We start from the raw sequence: 16,714 nt of genomic DNA on the forward strand, positions 1-16,714 counted from the left end.
GCTAATGGACAGAATATACTGACTGTTTACAAATAGATGGTTTGTGCAAATTATAAATACTCTCCAAGAAGGCTTCGCAGAGGAAAACTAGTGGAATGAAATATTAATTATTCAACCAGCTACTGGTGGAATCTTAAGTCCCAGAGATATAAAAAACCAAGTACCCTTCATTCTACCTGTACCTCAATGAAACCTAGCTGAGTGTATAATGCAGAAATGATAAACATACCATTAAAATAACCCTATATGTCTGAGAAATATCTTCAACACTGCTATACCAGAAGCAATGTTTAGCTAAAACAAACAAGGATAAATGTCTAAATACATATACTTTAAAAAAAAAAAAAAAAAAAACAGATGCCATAATACTTTCTTCTCACCCACCACAGTGTCAATGGGACCTGTTGATTAAATCACAAGAAGATCATTTGGTAATTTGAGCTCAATTTAAATAAGCACTCAGCTTAATTCAGACCATTAAAGGCTATTTTAGCAAAACATTTTCAAAAAAGTCCACTGTTACGTTCTGTTAATAGAAAGTGCTCTGATGAATTATGGGTTCTTTTTTTTTTTTTGCCAAACAGCTCTTCTCAACCATTAAAGGGCTACCTCTAGTTTGGATGATTAATAGGCAAATTTATTAAGCAATACTATAATCCTTAGCAGTGAGCCACGGATGTGAATATATAATCATGGAGTTTCCTGGTGGCCTAGCAGGTAAAGGATCCCATGTTGTCACTGTGGTGGCTCAGGTTTCATCCCTGGCCTGGGAACTTTTGGTGTGGACCAAAAAAAAAGATATATATATATATAAAATCAAGGGTCCTAGTTACCAGCTTGCCTGGGAACCATGCCATACAAACTTGGTGGGATGACCAACTGCAGAAGGTAGTAAGAACCAAGCAGTGAAAGGCAATACAATTTTTTTTTAAGCAGGTCAAATCCCTGGTGGACGGCATCATTTGATCTGGATTTTGAAATAAGCTTGGTGTGTGTACAGAAATAAAGGGGCAGAGAATGGAAATTATTTATTATGAGAAGTCAACCTTTTTTTTTTTTTTGCTTTTTATAGGGCCACACATGGACATTCCCAGGCTAGGGGTTGAATCAGAGCTGCAGCTGCAGCTGCCAGTCTACACCACAGCCACAGTAACACAGGATCCAAGCCATGTCTTCGACCTACACCACAGCTCATGGCAACACTGGATCCCCAACCCACTGAGCCAGGCCAGGGATCAAACTCTCATCCTTATGAATACTAGTCAGATTCATTTCCGCTGTGCCCCAATGGGAACTCCAGAGGTCTACCTTTTTGAAGGAATCAAAGGAGGGCCTGGATTTGGCTTCCTTAGGGTCTCATTTGGTTTGGTCAAATCTGGCAAAATAAGGGCACAGAGACCAGCCAGGAGCAACGCCTAAGACATAGCCTCCTGGCACAGCCACCTGGTCTCATGCCCTGCCCTTTGGCAGCCCCTGACCTCTGAGAGTGGGAGGGGAGGGGAAGATTTTGAGGAAAGGTCCTCTCCCCATTTCAGGACACCTCAGCTAGAGCTGTCCCCCACAACCGAGCAGCTTAGGGCCCACACTTGGCACCCACAGTTGGGCCAACCTCTGTGGAGGCAGAATCGGTGGGTGTCTCTGTTGCATGTTTTAGGATCACTCGCCTCCCCAGGACCTGTCGCAGGATCTAACCCTCCACCATTCCTTAGATTTTTCAAACTAAACTGGCAGTTCACTGAATTATCCCAATTACTTTGTTAAATAATACCGCCTCCTTCTACAGAAGCACATTCAGTTGTCCAAGTCCTTAAAATCAGGTTTCGGCCTCAACAAACAGTCTAGGGGTTTATGGGACATAAAACCCAAGGTAAGAGGATTTGGTGAAGGAGCAGTTAAGAGAAATAGATGCACAGCCTTAGAGGGAAGGTGCGGATTGGAAAAGGCACAAAGAGGAGGCATAAGCTCACCCAGACCCATCACCCTTCTCCAGAATCCCACTCAGAAATGGTTCTGAGGCTGTGTTAGGTCAGAAGCCGTGTGGGGAGAGGGGACCCCTGTACACAGCTCGACTGCGGGCACTCGGTGAGCCAAAGGCTGCTCACTCGGGATGTGTTGTGGGTGTGAGGACCCCCGGCCCCCGGGAGGAAAATGCAAGCTTGGACTCACTGATCTCTCAAATGAAGGGACGTGCTGCTGAGAAGTGGGGACAAATAAATGAAAGCTACTGTCGTGACTTTAGCTGTGCCGCTTTTGAGATGGAGCGACCATGACTTTAGCCACCTTCAAAAACACTCAGCATGCTGAAAACATCTTTTAATTACTCAAGGCCATTTGACCTCTAAACTTGTTTTCAGCAGATTCATGTAAAGATTCTCCACTGGCATTCTCCGCTTAACTTAGCATGTGTGTGGGAGTTCCCGTCATGGCTCAGTGGTTAATAAACCCGACTAGCATCCAGGAGGACACAGGTTCGATCCTTGGCCTTGCTCAGTGGGTTAAGGATCCAGTGTTGCTATGAGCTGTGGTGTAGGTTGCAGATGCGGCTCGGATCCTGAGTTGCTGTGGCTGTGGTGTAGGCCGGTGACTACAGCTCTGATTCGACCCCCAGCGTGGGAACCTCCATATGCCGCGGGTGCGGCCCTAAAAAGGCAAAATAATAATAATAACGACTTAGCACGTGTGTCATCAAATAAAATAAGGTGGCTGCCGTCTACGGCAACATTTACCTCACTGAAGTTGTTGGAGTTTTGAGGTAGCTGAGTTCCAGAAAATCCATGGCTGCCACTTGAATCAAATATCTGATGAAGGGGGGAAAAAAGACTAATGAAATGGCTCTGTAATTTCATTTGGCAGCTACCTGTCCTGAGTATTAAAAAATTAAGTTCTGGAGTTCCCGTCATGGCTCAGTGGAAACAAATCTGACTAGGAACCATGAAGTTTTGGGTTCGATCCCTGGCCTTGCTCAGTGGGTTAAGGATCCAGCGTTGCCATGAGCTGGGGTGTAGGTCGCAGATGTGGCTTGGATCTTGTGTTGCTGTGGCTGTGGTGTAGGCTGGCAGCTGCAGCTCCGATTAGACCCCTAGCCTGGGAACCACCATATGCTACAGGAGCAGCCCTAGAAAAGACAAAAAAAAAATTAAGTTCTACAACATTTTATCAGATCTTCATATCACAATTTGTACTATTTAATAGTCTACAACATTTAAAGATTTAACTTAAAAGTTGCTTTTCCCCCTTACGGCTATATATTTTACTTTTCTGTGCTACACATTATTTAAGTCATCCTGTATCATCTTGATGTTGCTTTTACCAAGAGGTACATATTTCTGAAGATGTAGAAATCAAATTTGGTAACGACACCAAAAACAAGCTTGAAACTATTTTTTAAAAGTGCATAGACTAAATATTGGGAAGAAGTAAAGGTAAATATTAAAAGTGGTTGTGTTTGGGTAGAGGGACTAGGAATAATTTCCTTTACTTTTTCCAGTTTTCATCTTCTTGATTTTATAGTAGATGGCTAAACATTAAAGAATAGGCCGTTTATAGATACCTACTACATAAACTTCATTCAGTTATATAAATATCAACTCTACAATTAGGTTTGTATCTTTTTAAAGCAAAAATGTTCAGCCAAATGCTTCTGTTTCTCAAGAAATCTTCAATTACGGACACTTAGCACATCCAATGAGGTAAAGACCATCTTAGGATATCCTATCTGATCAGCTGCATGTCAACATCTTATAAGTAACTTATCAAGGTATTATCATTTAATTATATAGAATTGGCTACCTTGAATCTATATACCTTGATTATATAGCATTTACCTCAGATATTTAAATTTCCCAGAAGTTCAATTCAAAAACATCAGCCCAGCATTAGTCAATGATGTGAACTACGACCTACAGTGAAGGAATGTTTCCATTTTTTTTTCTTTGTCTTTGGTTGTTGTTATTGTTGTTGTTGTTGTTGTTGCTATTTCTTGCGCCGCTCCCGCGGCATATGGAGGTGCCCAGGCTAGGGGTTGAATCGGAGCTGTAGCCACCGGCCCACGCCAGAGCCACAGCAACGCGGGATCCGAGCCGCGTCTGCAACCTACACCACAGCTCATGGCAACGCCGGATCACTAACCCACTGAGCAAGGGCAGGGACCAAACCCGCAACCTCATGGTTCCTAGTCGGATTCGTTAACCACTGCGCCACGACGGGAACTCCAATGTTTCCATTTATAACCAACAAATGATTACTTTCACAAGTACAAGTAGAACCACATATTTTTTTTTTCTTTTTGCTTTTGCTTTTTAGGGCCGCACCCAGGGCACATGGAGATTCCCAGGCTAGGGGTCCAATCGGAGCTACAGCTGTCTGACTATATACCACAGCCACAGCAATGCCAGATCTGAGCTGTGTCTGCAACCTGCACCACAGCTCACAGCAATTCCAGATCCTTAACCCACTGAGTGAAGCCAGGGATTGAACCCGCATCCTCATGGATCCTAGTCAGGTTTGTTAACTACTGAGCCACGAACCACAATTTTTAAATGTGGTATTCTTTCCAATCATATGTGAGTATACAAAACCAGTGGCCAAGTGAAACGAGTTCTATGTGTATTTGCTGTCTTTCAGTCAACCAATCCACTCACCACCACCTCCCCCTTCCTTGTTTTAGGGTTACAGACAGGTCAAAGACGTTCATTCTACCCCTCATTCACAAAACTGTTACACACAAAAAATAAATATCCATATAAAATTATGTTCCATTAAAATGTGATTCTTGGCGTTCCCTTCGTGGCTCAGCAGTTCACAAACCCAACTTGGATTCATGAGGATGCAGGTTCAATCCCTGGCGTCAGTGGGTTAAGGATCCTGCCCTGCCGTGAGCTGTGGTATAGGTCACAGACACCGCTCAGATACCACGTTGCTGTGGTTGTGGCGTAGGCCGATTTGACCAGCTGTAGCTCCAATTTGATCCCTAGCCTGGGAACTTCCGTATACCATGAGTGCACTCCACAACATCAAAATCATTATCATATACTATTTTAATGGCATTAGGAAATACTTCAGATATGACTATTTAAAATGTTCTGAAAATAATGATTCCCTGTACATGGGCCACATTTCAACAATAAGTGCTCAGGCTGTTTTTACTTGATAAAATGTTGAAACAGCCGCCCTTCCTCAGAAAAATAAGCAGCAGCAATGGCCCAGTGTACAGATTCCAAGTAGACCACGTCCCAGCCCTGACCCTTGGGCACTGGGTGAGTAGGGAAAGGATGTGACTTAACCTCTCCAGCCTCAGGCTCCTCCTCTTATGGTGACAAGGGAGTTTCCGCTATGCCACACTGGGTAAAGAATCTGACTGCAGTGGCTCAGGTCAGTGTGGAGGTGAGGGTTCACTCCCTGGCCCATTACAGTAGATTAAGGGGTATTGCTGCAGCTACAGCAAAGGTCACAGCTGTGGCTCAGCTCAGATTCAGTCCCTGGCCTGACAACTTCCATATACCACAGGTACAGCCAAAAAAAAAAAAAAAAAAGAATGACAAAACGCCTACTTTGGGTCACAAAAATTAAGTCAGCAAAGCATCTGACACTACCAATAGAATTTAGGTGCTGTTGTTACTATTAATTTTACATATTGGTTTTAATATAAAATCTAGGGCAATTAGTTCTAAAGGCAATGACAACCATGGATTCTTTTCTTTCTTTCTTTCTTTTTTTTTTTTTAATGGCCACACCTGCAGCACATGGAAGTTCCTAGGCTAGGGGGTCAAAAGAGTTATAGCTGAGGACACAGCCACAGCCACAGCCACACTGGATCTGAGCCACATCTGCAACCTATACCACAGATTTCAGCAACACCAGATCCTTAACCCACTAAGCGAGGCCTGGGATCGAACCTGCATCCTCATGGATACTAGTTGGGTTCTTAACCCACTGACCTACAACTGGAACTCCGTGCTTTCTTTTCTGATGTGATTCTGAGTTTTGTGTTCCTAAGCACTGCAGATGTGCAAGGTGTGAATATCTCCTTGGAGGACTCAAGAAGAGATGGAACAACTTGTGTGTTTTCCTTTGGTAAAGAAGTCCATGCTAAGACTGTATCCCTTTGAAGCAACTTTTATCTTGCGCCGAAGGATGAGGAACAGCTACAGTCTGTTCCTTATCAAGGATTTCCCGCTAGGTCTGCCATCCCTCCCATGCTGGGCGACTTGCCTGTGTTACGGACGGTCTTTTCTCCTTCCCTTTTCTTGCAAGTGTATCCAGCCCTTTTAATGAAGAAAACAAGCCCTTCTTGTGTCTTCCTCGCTGGGTCAGTGAGAGGGTTCTTTTCCGGAAAGCAGAGTCATCTCTGGAACATACCTAATTTAAAACACGGTTTCAAAAAATCTTACAATGGATGATTTGGGTGATAAGGAGAATGAACCGTTGCCCTAACAGAAGCCCTGCTTGTTCTGCATGCCTTCTGGCCGGCCCCCAATGCTGCTGCATCTCTGACATACCAGAAAGGCGGCCACCATAGAGGAATCTCTCATCCGGGTGACACGAGGCTAGTTACAACATTCACATCTCTCCACGCGGGCAGAGCAACCTGCAGACCCAGGAGGCTAATAAGCCAGTACCATCCCCAGAAGCGACCCACACCGGAGCGATTTCAGGAAATGGGGCTCTCGGCAGAACAGATCAAACAACCTCCAATCAGCCCTTCCACTCTTCCCACCATTGAGGCAACTCCGCAGGGACTCCACCGTCTTGACTGTACGAGGTGGAATGGACCAGAGGCAGAGGCAGATGTGCATATTTAATCACGGGGTGCCAGTAGATGGATTCTGAGAACAAGCAGCCAGAGAAGCCGGGACTCCCCAGCAGGGCACCAGCCCTCCATCCCTCAGCACCCGGCCCCTGGGTGGCTCTGGTCAGTTACTAGGTTAAGTCCCACAGAGCCACGTGTCTACTTTGACAAGCTGGAGAAAGGTGAACATCTGCTGAACAGGCTTCCTCAGCAACTCACCAGAGCGTGGAAGGAGGAAACTGACAAGACACCCAGCCGGCCCAGGGCCAGCTTGGAGGGCCGGCTGGCAGCTGCAAGGAGGCTCTTGGGGTTCGGCAGCTCTCCGCCTTGCAGGCTGGCCAGGTAGCAGCGCATCCTGAACAGATCCATGTGAAATTTCTCCAGGTTCTGTTCCCATTGCTGGATCTGTTTAAGCGAGAATTGAACTGATTTAAAGAAAGATCCTGGATCAAATTAAAAATGTGATCCCTTCACAAACCTGCCATAATCGGTCGGCTGGTGTTGCATGGTTGACGCGAGCCTTCCCGGATCCCCATCTGAAGCCCTCCCGCCAAGATACGGGAGGTCAGGCAGCACTGAACTTCCCCAGGACGACCAAACCAAAACGAAACCAGTGGTCCCAACGCACAGCCATGCTGTAACCTCTGGAGAACCCCAGCCCTGAAAACCAGGCTGACTTAAGGAGGGGTTGCACGAGTGTGAGTCAGTGATTTCACTGTGTTTCACGTACATTCACAGCCTCTCATCTTAAACCACACTAACTGAATTATCCACAGATGCTGGATGAATGGAGACAGAGACTGTACATTTCTCTATATTCTGGGAATGACTCAAAATAATAAGCAGCAGATGAACTTCGGGCATCAAACAGAGCTTTAGCTCCTATTTGAAGTACATGAAAGAATAAGCAGCATCCATACATTTTTATTAAGACATATAATTTTTTTTTTTTTTTGCTTTTTGCTATTTCTTCGGCCACTCCTGCGGCATATGGAGGTTCCCAGGCTAGGGGTCTAATCAGAGCTGTAGCCACCGGCCTACACCAGAGCCACAGCAATGCGGGATCCGAGCCGCGTCTGCAACCTACACCACAGCTCACGGCAACGCCGGATCCTTAACCCACTGAGCAAGGGCAGGGACTGAACCTGCAACCTCATGGTTCCTAGTCGGATTCGTTAACCACTGCGCCACGACGGGAACTCCAGACATATATAATTATTTACATGATGTTGTTTTCTGCATAGTCTTCAAAACTGAAGTTGTGAGTTGGTAAAGAAATGCAAAGGCTGGGGGCCGCTCCCTCTTCTTCCAAAGAAGCATGTTATGGGTATGTATTACCTTCATTTAAACACACGTGAAGAGGTGAAGAAAGGCTCTAGTAAGTTGCCAACACATGGATTCAGAACAGAACGGAAAGCTGGGTTTCGAATGGTGTTCAGAGCAATCTCGAAACTCAAGAGAAGGTCTATCATGAAGGTTTATAATGAGTCAGCACAGGAATGGTGCCATTTCATTTTCAATAACCGCATCTCCGGTTTGCCAAGTTTAAGCACCCAAACAGATGCTAACTGTTCACAGTACACGTTCCAGGTCAATCCTCGACCCTGGAAAAATGATGTTTTGAAGGGCATCTAACACTGAACACAATGTTCCCCTCAGTCTCTCTCCAGAGAAAAGCAGTAACATTCTGGGTGCTCCCAGGGTGCTCCCAAGACCCCCTCCAAGTTCTCCGTATCTTTCTCAGGAGCTGTACTGTACGACTTCTCTACATGAAAGGAACAGGATGGCTACAAAGCCTAAGCAAATCAGCTGTCAATTCATCACTGTCAGCAAAACAGCAAAGTCCATTAAAAAAGCTCAATCTCCACAGTGATCTTAACCTCATTTAAGACTCCGTATGCCCTTATTAGCAGTGCAATAGCCCACTGGCGTCAGCCTTGAATCAATTCCAGAATGACCCGACTTTTAAAGATGCAGATGCCTAGGTCCTCTCCACAATGAGTCTGCTCATGAGGCGCGAGGCCCAAGAAAGCTGACATTTCAAAAGCACCTCCAGGAGTTCCCATCGTGCATCAGTGGAAGTGAATCTGACTAGCATCCACGAGGATGCAGGTGTGATCCCTGGCCTCGCTCAGTGGATTAAGGATCTGGCATTGCCGTGAGCTGTGATTAGGTTGCAGACGCAGCTTGGATCCCACGTGGCTGTGGCTGTGGCGTAGGCTGGTAGCTACAGCTCCAATTTGACCCTCTAGCCTAGGAACCTCCATATGCTGTGGGAGCGGCCCCAAAAAGACAAAAAAAATCAAAAGCACTGCCAGCAATTCTGATGCCCAACCTTAGTGAGGACCACTGCTCCAGACTAACACAATAGCTCATGTTAAACTGCAAAGCTCTTCTTGGTCTTGCCATGTTAGGGAATTCTAGATTCCAGGAGTAATGGATGGATATTATGTAACCATAAACTGTACTTACCTGGAGTTATAGTCCCAGTAAAACTATACGCCCAGATTTGTCTTGCAAATATCTTCACTAGCTGATTTCTGAAAATCCACAATTACAGACACATTCTTTTTGCTTTCTAATCTATACAGGTATGTCTAGGTTTGGTAGTGTATTAAAGCTTATCCCTGGAAGTCCCCATTGTGGCTCAGCAGGTTAAGAACCTGACACAGTGTTTGTGAAGATGCAGGTTCCAACCCTGGCCTCACTCTGTGGGTTAAGGATCCGGCATTGCCACGAGATGCGGCATAGGTCACAATTTGACCCCTAGCCTGGGAACTTCCATATGCCATGGGTGCAGCTGTAAAAAAATAATAAAAATATAAATTGAAAAATAAATCTTCTCCCTCACGTATTAACTCCACGTGAAATAATAGCTTGTGAGATGCTTCCCAGGGGCTTGGGGGTGGGTGAGGGAAAGAGGTATGAAAGGAAAGAAATCAATGGGTCCCTGGGTACCTAGCGATGAAAAAGCCCATGCCATCCAGTGGATTAAAAAGATCAAATATTTTTAAAAAAAAAAGCTCTAGGCCAACCACTACAAATCAGAGAAGGTGGCAATCTCTTATATTTTCACTGACTTCTGCAGTTTACAAAGGTGTTTAAAGATATCATTTAAAGTATTTAAATGACTACACATCAAAGCACCACTGGAAGGAAGACAGTTCCCTTCTAAACAATACACAGGTGATCTTCAAATTTTGCCAGAAATACTTTGGTAAGTTTTAGCCCACCTAGACCTCTCCACCCAAAACTTGGGATAACATGCAGGTGAATTCATAGAGAGAAAATGGACTCAGATGCTTAAGTCTGTTGAAGGGAAGAAGGGGCTGGAAGACCCCCAGTGGCCCAAAGCAGGCCTTACGATGATCAAGGAGTTTGTTAGCATCTGTGACTGCATTCCCAGAGAACTAGTATCTCAATCAATACTGCACAATGGAGAGGGAATTTCTTAACTGAACTTAGTAGAAAATGCACATGAGAAGGAACCTTATGATTTTTCCATCTCAAGGATGTCCTTATCTTAACTGAGTCTTTGTGATGGTTAATGCTTGGTGTCAACTTGACTGAGTCATGGGGTACCCAGATCTGTGGTCAAACGTTTTATTCTGGGTGTTTCTATAACAGTGTTTTGGGATGAGATTAACATGTAGATGGTAGACTGAATAAAGCAGACTGCGCTCCCATGCTTGTGTGGGTGGGCCTCATCTAATCAGTTGAAGGCCTGGCTTGAACAAAAAGTCTGACACCCTACCCACCCCTCCACCCCACTCCAAGAAAGAGAGAATTCCTCCTGCCCAATGGCCTTCAAACTTGGATATTGGCTTTTTTCCTGCCTTTTGACTTGAACTGAAACATTGGCTTATCCTGGGTCTCAAGCCTGCCAGTCTTCAGATGGGAACCACACCATCAGCTCTCCTGCTGGGTCTCTAGCCGGCTGACTCACTGCAGGTCTTGGGACCTGCCCATCTCCATAATCACAGGAGCCAAATTCCTTATAATAAATCTCTTTAGAAATATGTTTTTCGCACAGCCTGTTGGTTCCATTTCCCCGGAGAAACCCTGACTAACCCAGCCACATCATCCCGAGAGAGGCCCGCGCCAGAGTAAGCCATCGTTAGTCAGACCTCGAGTCCCTCCTTAAGGACAATATTTATCTTGTTTTGAAGGTCATGGTTTTTTATGGAGAGATTCAGTCAGAGAGGGTAAATGAGGGCCTGTGTTTGGACAAGAAACAATGAAAATATTTGATTTTTTCCTTTCCACAGACTCACCACAGTTGTGAAAAAGGATGTGGGAGAATATGCAGGTAAAAGATGCTTCGGTCACATGGAGGGAAGGCTGGACCCACGAGCTCAATACAGAGCTTGTAATACGGGGAGGCTGTGGACATGTGCCGTGAGCTTGGGGGGAAATTCGCGTCCCCCCACCTTCATCTCTCTGTACAAGAGACAGAGGCCCAGGAGGGGTGTGACCGGACCAGGTTCACATAACAGGCCGGCCCTGCCAGGCTGGCCAAAGCGTGAAGCTGACCCAATGGGAACTCCACGCAGGAGCAAAGTTCCATCCAGCACTTAGAACGCAGCCCCGGAGCCCCAGGTCCGCCTGCTCACGGGGCAGGGGTCTGCTCCAGGAGTGACTGAGCAACTCTCATTTACACGTTCCTCTAACTATTGACCGTATGTCTCCCCTCCAGTCCCAGGTGCTTCACCGAGAAGACATCAGACCATCCGTGCTCTCCTGTGGGGGAGCATCTTGCCTCTCAATTTCCCACCATATTGCCCTTATGTTTAAGTTCAGCCCGATTTTAAAGTAAACTAAAAGGAAAAAAAAAAAAAGTTTATTTTTATCCCTTTGTCTCTCAAAAGCTGAGATAAAGATATATTTTTTAAAATGAAAGGAGCTAGGGAGTTCCCATCGTGGCTCAGCAGTTAGCAAACCTGACTAGTATCCATGAGAACGTGGGTTCGATCCCTGGACTTGCTCAGTGGGTTAAGGATCCGGCATTGCTGTGAGCTGGGGTGTAGGTAGGTGGCTACAGCTCCGATTGGACCCCTAGCCTGGGAACCTCCAAATGCTGCAGGTGAGGCCCTAAAAAGACAAAAAAAATTAATAAAATGAAAGGAGCCAATGTATAAGCTAATCTAAGTAAATATATACGCTACCATAAGGAAATTGTAATCATCATTATCACTAAACCAGTCATGTTATCTGATGTCACATTTTTCGTAGAATCTCTGGAGATTCTTTTCTAACATTATCAAAACTGAAAATGCCCTAAATCAATTCCCTTAAACCAAGACTTTTTTTCTGAATTCCTTAAATACTGATAATTGTCCCTAGACATTTAATTTTTAAGACAACTGTCAGGACATGAGAATGGAAATTCAGCTTCTGTGTAGACTGAGCTTTCATTTCTCTCAATGTTTGTGCCCTACACATAAAAATGACATGACGGAGTTCTCTTGCGGCACGGCGTATGAAGGATCCGGCACTGTCACTACAATGGGTCGCTGCTATGATGGGGGTTCAATCCCTGGCCTGGAAACGTCCACAGGCTGCAAGTGCAGCCAGAATAAATAAATAAATAAATAAAATTTTAAAATGCCATGAATGAAGAAAGCTCAAAGTAGGTTTTCATTATCTTTCATTGTAAAAAATTATTAACAACAAATTAAGGAGGAGAGCTCCATTTTTAAATACTGACACACACACAGGTTTCCTCTTTATTGCTACTATAGCTATATTTATTTAATGAGCTCAGAGAGGCTATGGTCTGCTCTAGAAAGTGGGAGGGGGAAGAGAGGAAGGCTAATGCTAAAAATAACAGATGAATAAGTGATATTTAAAAAAAAATGACAAGTACATTCCTGCCACACCCAACACTCCTAGAAAAATATTTTCTACCATTTAGTCATTTGACCACGGTATTTGGTCGTTTGTCCAGTCTTAGGTTGGTCTTAAAAGATAATTAGATTTTCCTTTTTGGCAGAGTAAGTTGAAAACCTCCCGTGCAGTGTTTTCCAAGCACTAAAACCCACCTCCAAAGTCGGCCAGTGACAGAAGACACATTGTCTGGTAGTTACAACAACCAGCTACGGTTTAGAAAATCAGTTTTGTTCTGTTTTTTTCCTTCGAGATACAACTCACATGCCATAAAAATCACTCACCAAGTGTACTCATAAATACATTTCCCATCAAATAAAGCTGAAAAGTCTGAGTTGGTTAATTTCTACTTTGTACAAAACCACTCATCACGTGGTTCCTTAGGAAGCGAAGCAAAGTCTGACTCACAAAAGTCTTATGAAGGAAGAGGCTTGGATCCAGGCGGAGCACAGAAGTGTGTTCCAGTCCCAGCTCCGCCGCTCGACTTTGGAACCTTCCTTCCCCGACCCCCTCCCAGCACCGACCCTCTCATCCATCAGCAGGATGATACCAACAACTTGACTGCATGGAGTTAACCGTGGAATCATGCAGTCACGACCTGAGACAGGAGCCCTGAGAAGTAGACTCAGAAGCCATGAGGACTGAGACTGAGGCAGAAGACAGGATGCTCAATACCTGGAGCCAAGTACTGGGGAGACAGACGGGGGAAAGTTGTCCATCCTTTAGAGGCTCTGATTTCATACCAGGAGCAACCCTATACCCAAAGGCATAATTACAAAATAATGTGTGAACATGATGGGACCAGAGAAGGGTCCCTGATCGGGAGGGGGGGGGGGGTCAAGGGCAGCTCCTTGGAGGAGCCAAGCCCTTCAGCACAGATGAGCAGGGTGAGCCTGATAATGGGGAGTGGCAGGAGCCCATCTGCATGTGGGTGTGTGGTCTATGCGGGTTCTCTCTGCCAGGGAGAAAACCCCCAAAAAGAAGAGGAACTGTGGGAAGTCTGGGGTTGAAGACAAAGGTGGAGGTGGGAGAGGGCAATGGGGAGTCGCTGCAGGATCTTTAAACCTGGGGATCCCATGGTCAGACATGCTTTTTCGATACAAACCACTCTGGCCTTGTGTGGAAGAGGCAGCTGAGGGACCGCAAAATGAGCAGCTCCTGCAGCCTCAGGGGGAGGAGAAAGGATGGTGTCCCTCAGCCCTCCGCCGCCGACCACCAGGATCGCCAGCACATCGTGCGCCTGAAAAAAGTCAAACTGCCAGGACAACCACATGATTTCAGAGTGCTCTGCCTTGGCTCATGCTGACTCCTAGCCTGGAATTCCCATCACTGCTTCTCTTCTTTTAAAAAAAAAAAAAATTATGATTTAAAAAGTTTTATTATTGGAGTTCCTCGTGGCTCAGTGGTTAACGAATCCGACTAGGAACCATGAGGTTGAAAGTTCGATCCCTGGCCTTGCTCGGTGGGTTAAGGATCTGGCGTTGCCGTGAGCTGTGGTGTAGGTCACAGACTCGGCTCGGATCCCGAGTTGCTATGGCTGTGGCGTAGGCTGGGGGCTACAGCTCTGATTGGACCCCTAGCCTGGGAACCTCCATATGACACGGGAGTGGCCCTAGAAAAAAAGGCAAAAAGACAAAAAAAAATTTATTATTTTTTAAAATTTTGTTTCATTTTTAAAGTTTTATTGAAGTATAGTTGATTTACAATGTCCTGCCATTTTCTGCTGTACAGCAAAGTGACCCAGATATACATATATATACATTCCCTTTTTTGTATTCTTTTCCATCGTGGTCTATCCCAAGAGACTGGATATAGTTCCCTGAGCTGTATAGTAGGACCTCATTGCTTATCCATTCCAGATATAACAGTTTGCATCTACTAAGTGAAGTAAGTCCATTTCTCTTTTGATTAACTCCTCATTCTTCAAGAAGCAATTCAGCATCCCTCCTCCAGGAAGTCCACCAGGACTACCTAGGAGGCTAAATTTTCCATGTGTCTTCTACAACACTCTGGAATATCGACTGCTCTGAATTCACTCTGTTATGTTGAAATTATATGTTCAGTTGTCTGTCACCCCATTAAACTGAGAATACCCTGAGGGAAGAGAGAGCAGCTTCTTCAAATTCAAAGTCTGCACAGTCACCAGGCCCAGAATTTGTACTTATTAAATGTTCACTAAACTAAACTGAATGTTATTGGCAGAAGAATGGATTAAGAAGGTGTGGTATATATACACAATGGAATACTACTCGGCCATAAAAAAGAACAAAATAATGCCATTTGCAGCAACATGGTCACACTAAGGGAAGTAGGTCAGAAAGAGAAAGACAAATACCATATGATATCACTTATATCTGGAATCTAATATATGGCACAAATGAACCTTTCCACAGAAAAGAAACTCATGGACTTGGAGAACAGACTTGTGGTTGCCAAAGAGGAAGGGGAGGGAGTGGGATGGACTGGGAGTCTGGGGTTAATAGATGCAGACTATTGCTTTGGAGTAGATAAGCAATGAGATCCTGCTGTGTAGCACAGGGAACTATATCTAGTCATTTGTGATGGAGCATGACGGAGGATAATGTGAGAAAAAGAATGTGTGTGTGTGTGTGTGTGTGTGAGACTGGGTCACTTTGCTGTACATTAGAAAATTGACAGAATACTGTAAACTAACTATAAAGAAAAAAATAAAAATCATTACAAAAAAATAAAATAAAACTGAATGTTAACATCCTGCCCCAGCATTTCCACCACCTCCCAACGGCCTGCTGAAGGAAGCCTCGTCCTGGCTCAGCCCATCCTTAATCTGGCCTTGTCTCCCTCAAACCCCCTTCACAAAGACCCTCCAATGCTTTATTCCCCAATTTGCCTCCCCCCACACCCCCAGAGCATTTTTTCCTCAAGGCTTTGTTCGTCTTGTTCCCATCACTGCAGTTTCCAATTGTCTAGCTTCAGGATTTTAAAACATTACTATTGAAAACAAAAGAAATTCCCTGGTGGCCTAGCAGTTAAGGATTCAGCATTGTCACTGCTGTAGCTTGGGTTTGAACCTTGGCCTGGGAACTTCCACATGCGGCAGGTGTGGCAAAAAAAAAAAAGGAAAAAAAGAAAAAGAGAACCTGAAATAAAGGCTACAAGGCTCATGCAGTCCCGTGCCCACTGACTGACAATACGACCTCCCACTCTAGCACCTCCCCAGCGGGACCTGCTCCCTCCAGCGGCCTCATTAACCCCAGCAAGTGAGAAAGGCCCAGAAAGAGCCTGGATGGGGAGGAGGAGCCATCCGGGAAGGAGTCAGGCCGCCTCAGGGTAGCCAGGTTTTGTCCTTGTTTACTTGTTTAAAATAATAAACAGAAAGGAAAATAAAGTACTGACTGGACTTAATTTACAGCTCTCCCTCCCTCAGAACTTCAAAAGGAGTCCAACATGCGGACAGCCTATCCGGCGCCCCACACCGGCTGCCCAAAGAGAGCTGCGTCCCCCCAAGGCCCCCACAAAGCCCAGGGAGGAGACCGTATGATGGCCTCTCTCAAGCAGAGACTGCCCCACACAACAGCTGAAACTCGGCCGTTGGTATTGAGATCGTGTCTTTTGATTTGGAAAAGGCATCGACAATGATCTCTTCCGAAGAACTTCAAAGAAAACCTGTTCCAGAGACTGCATCTTGCGTGATGGAACATGCACTGTCAAGTTCACTATTCTTAGGCTATCAATGACTCTATCTGAGGTTCTTGGGGTCTCAGGGGGGAAGGTGCTACATAAATAAATACTTTCCTCCATGTAAAATAAAATACACTGAAGCTAAGATATTTAAATGCTAATTGGATAACGTGCCACTCTCTGAAAGTTTTTAACAGGTACTTTGGAGACAACTATGTACTTCTGGGATATTTGGGAAATTACCTTCCTATTGATCTTGATTTGCAAATACCTTTGCGGCTTCACAGAACGCGCTCCTGTCAAAAGTTATCTCATGAAAGTAATTCTAAGCATGTGCTTAGGTCCGCCCTTAAGGTTTCACACTCTTTGTGTCTGCAAGGA

The 16,714-nt window shown here is 45.0% G+C and overlaps 1 protein-coding gene across 1 annotated transcript in view; it reads right to left on the reverse strand.

Moving 5' to 3' along the window:
* TIAM2 (TIAM Rac1 associated GEF 2) overlaps positions 1-16,714 on the reverse strand; it is a 237,261-nt gene that overhangs the window by 79,773 nt on the left and 140,774 nt on the right. The window contains exons 8-10 of the mRNA XM_047769867.1: positions 7,007-7,192; positions 6,211-6,357; positions 2,727-2,798 (exon numbers count right to left, since the gene is read on the reverse strand). Coding sequence (XP_047625823.1) covers positions 2,727-2,798; positions 6,211-6,357; positions 7,007-7,192 — 405 coding nt within the window. The remainder of the gene's footprint in view (positions 1-2,726; positions 2,799-6,210; positions 6,358-7,006; positions 7,193-16,714) is intronic.

This window comes from Phacochoerus africanus, chromosome 2 (genome assembly GCF_016906955.1).
Source record: "Phacochoerus africanus isolate WHEZ1 chromosome 2, ROS_Pafr_v1, whole genome shotgun sequence".
Classification (NCBI taxonomy): Eukaryota; Metazoa; Chordata; class Mammalia; order Artiodactyla; family Suidae; genus Phacochoerus; species Phacochoerus africanus.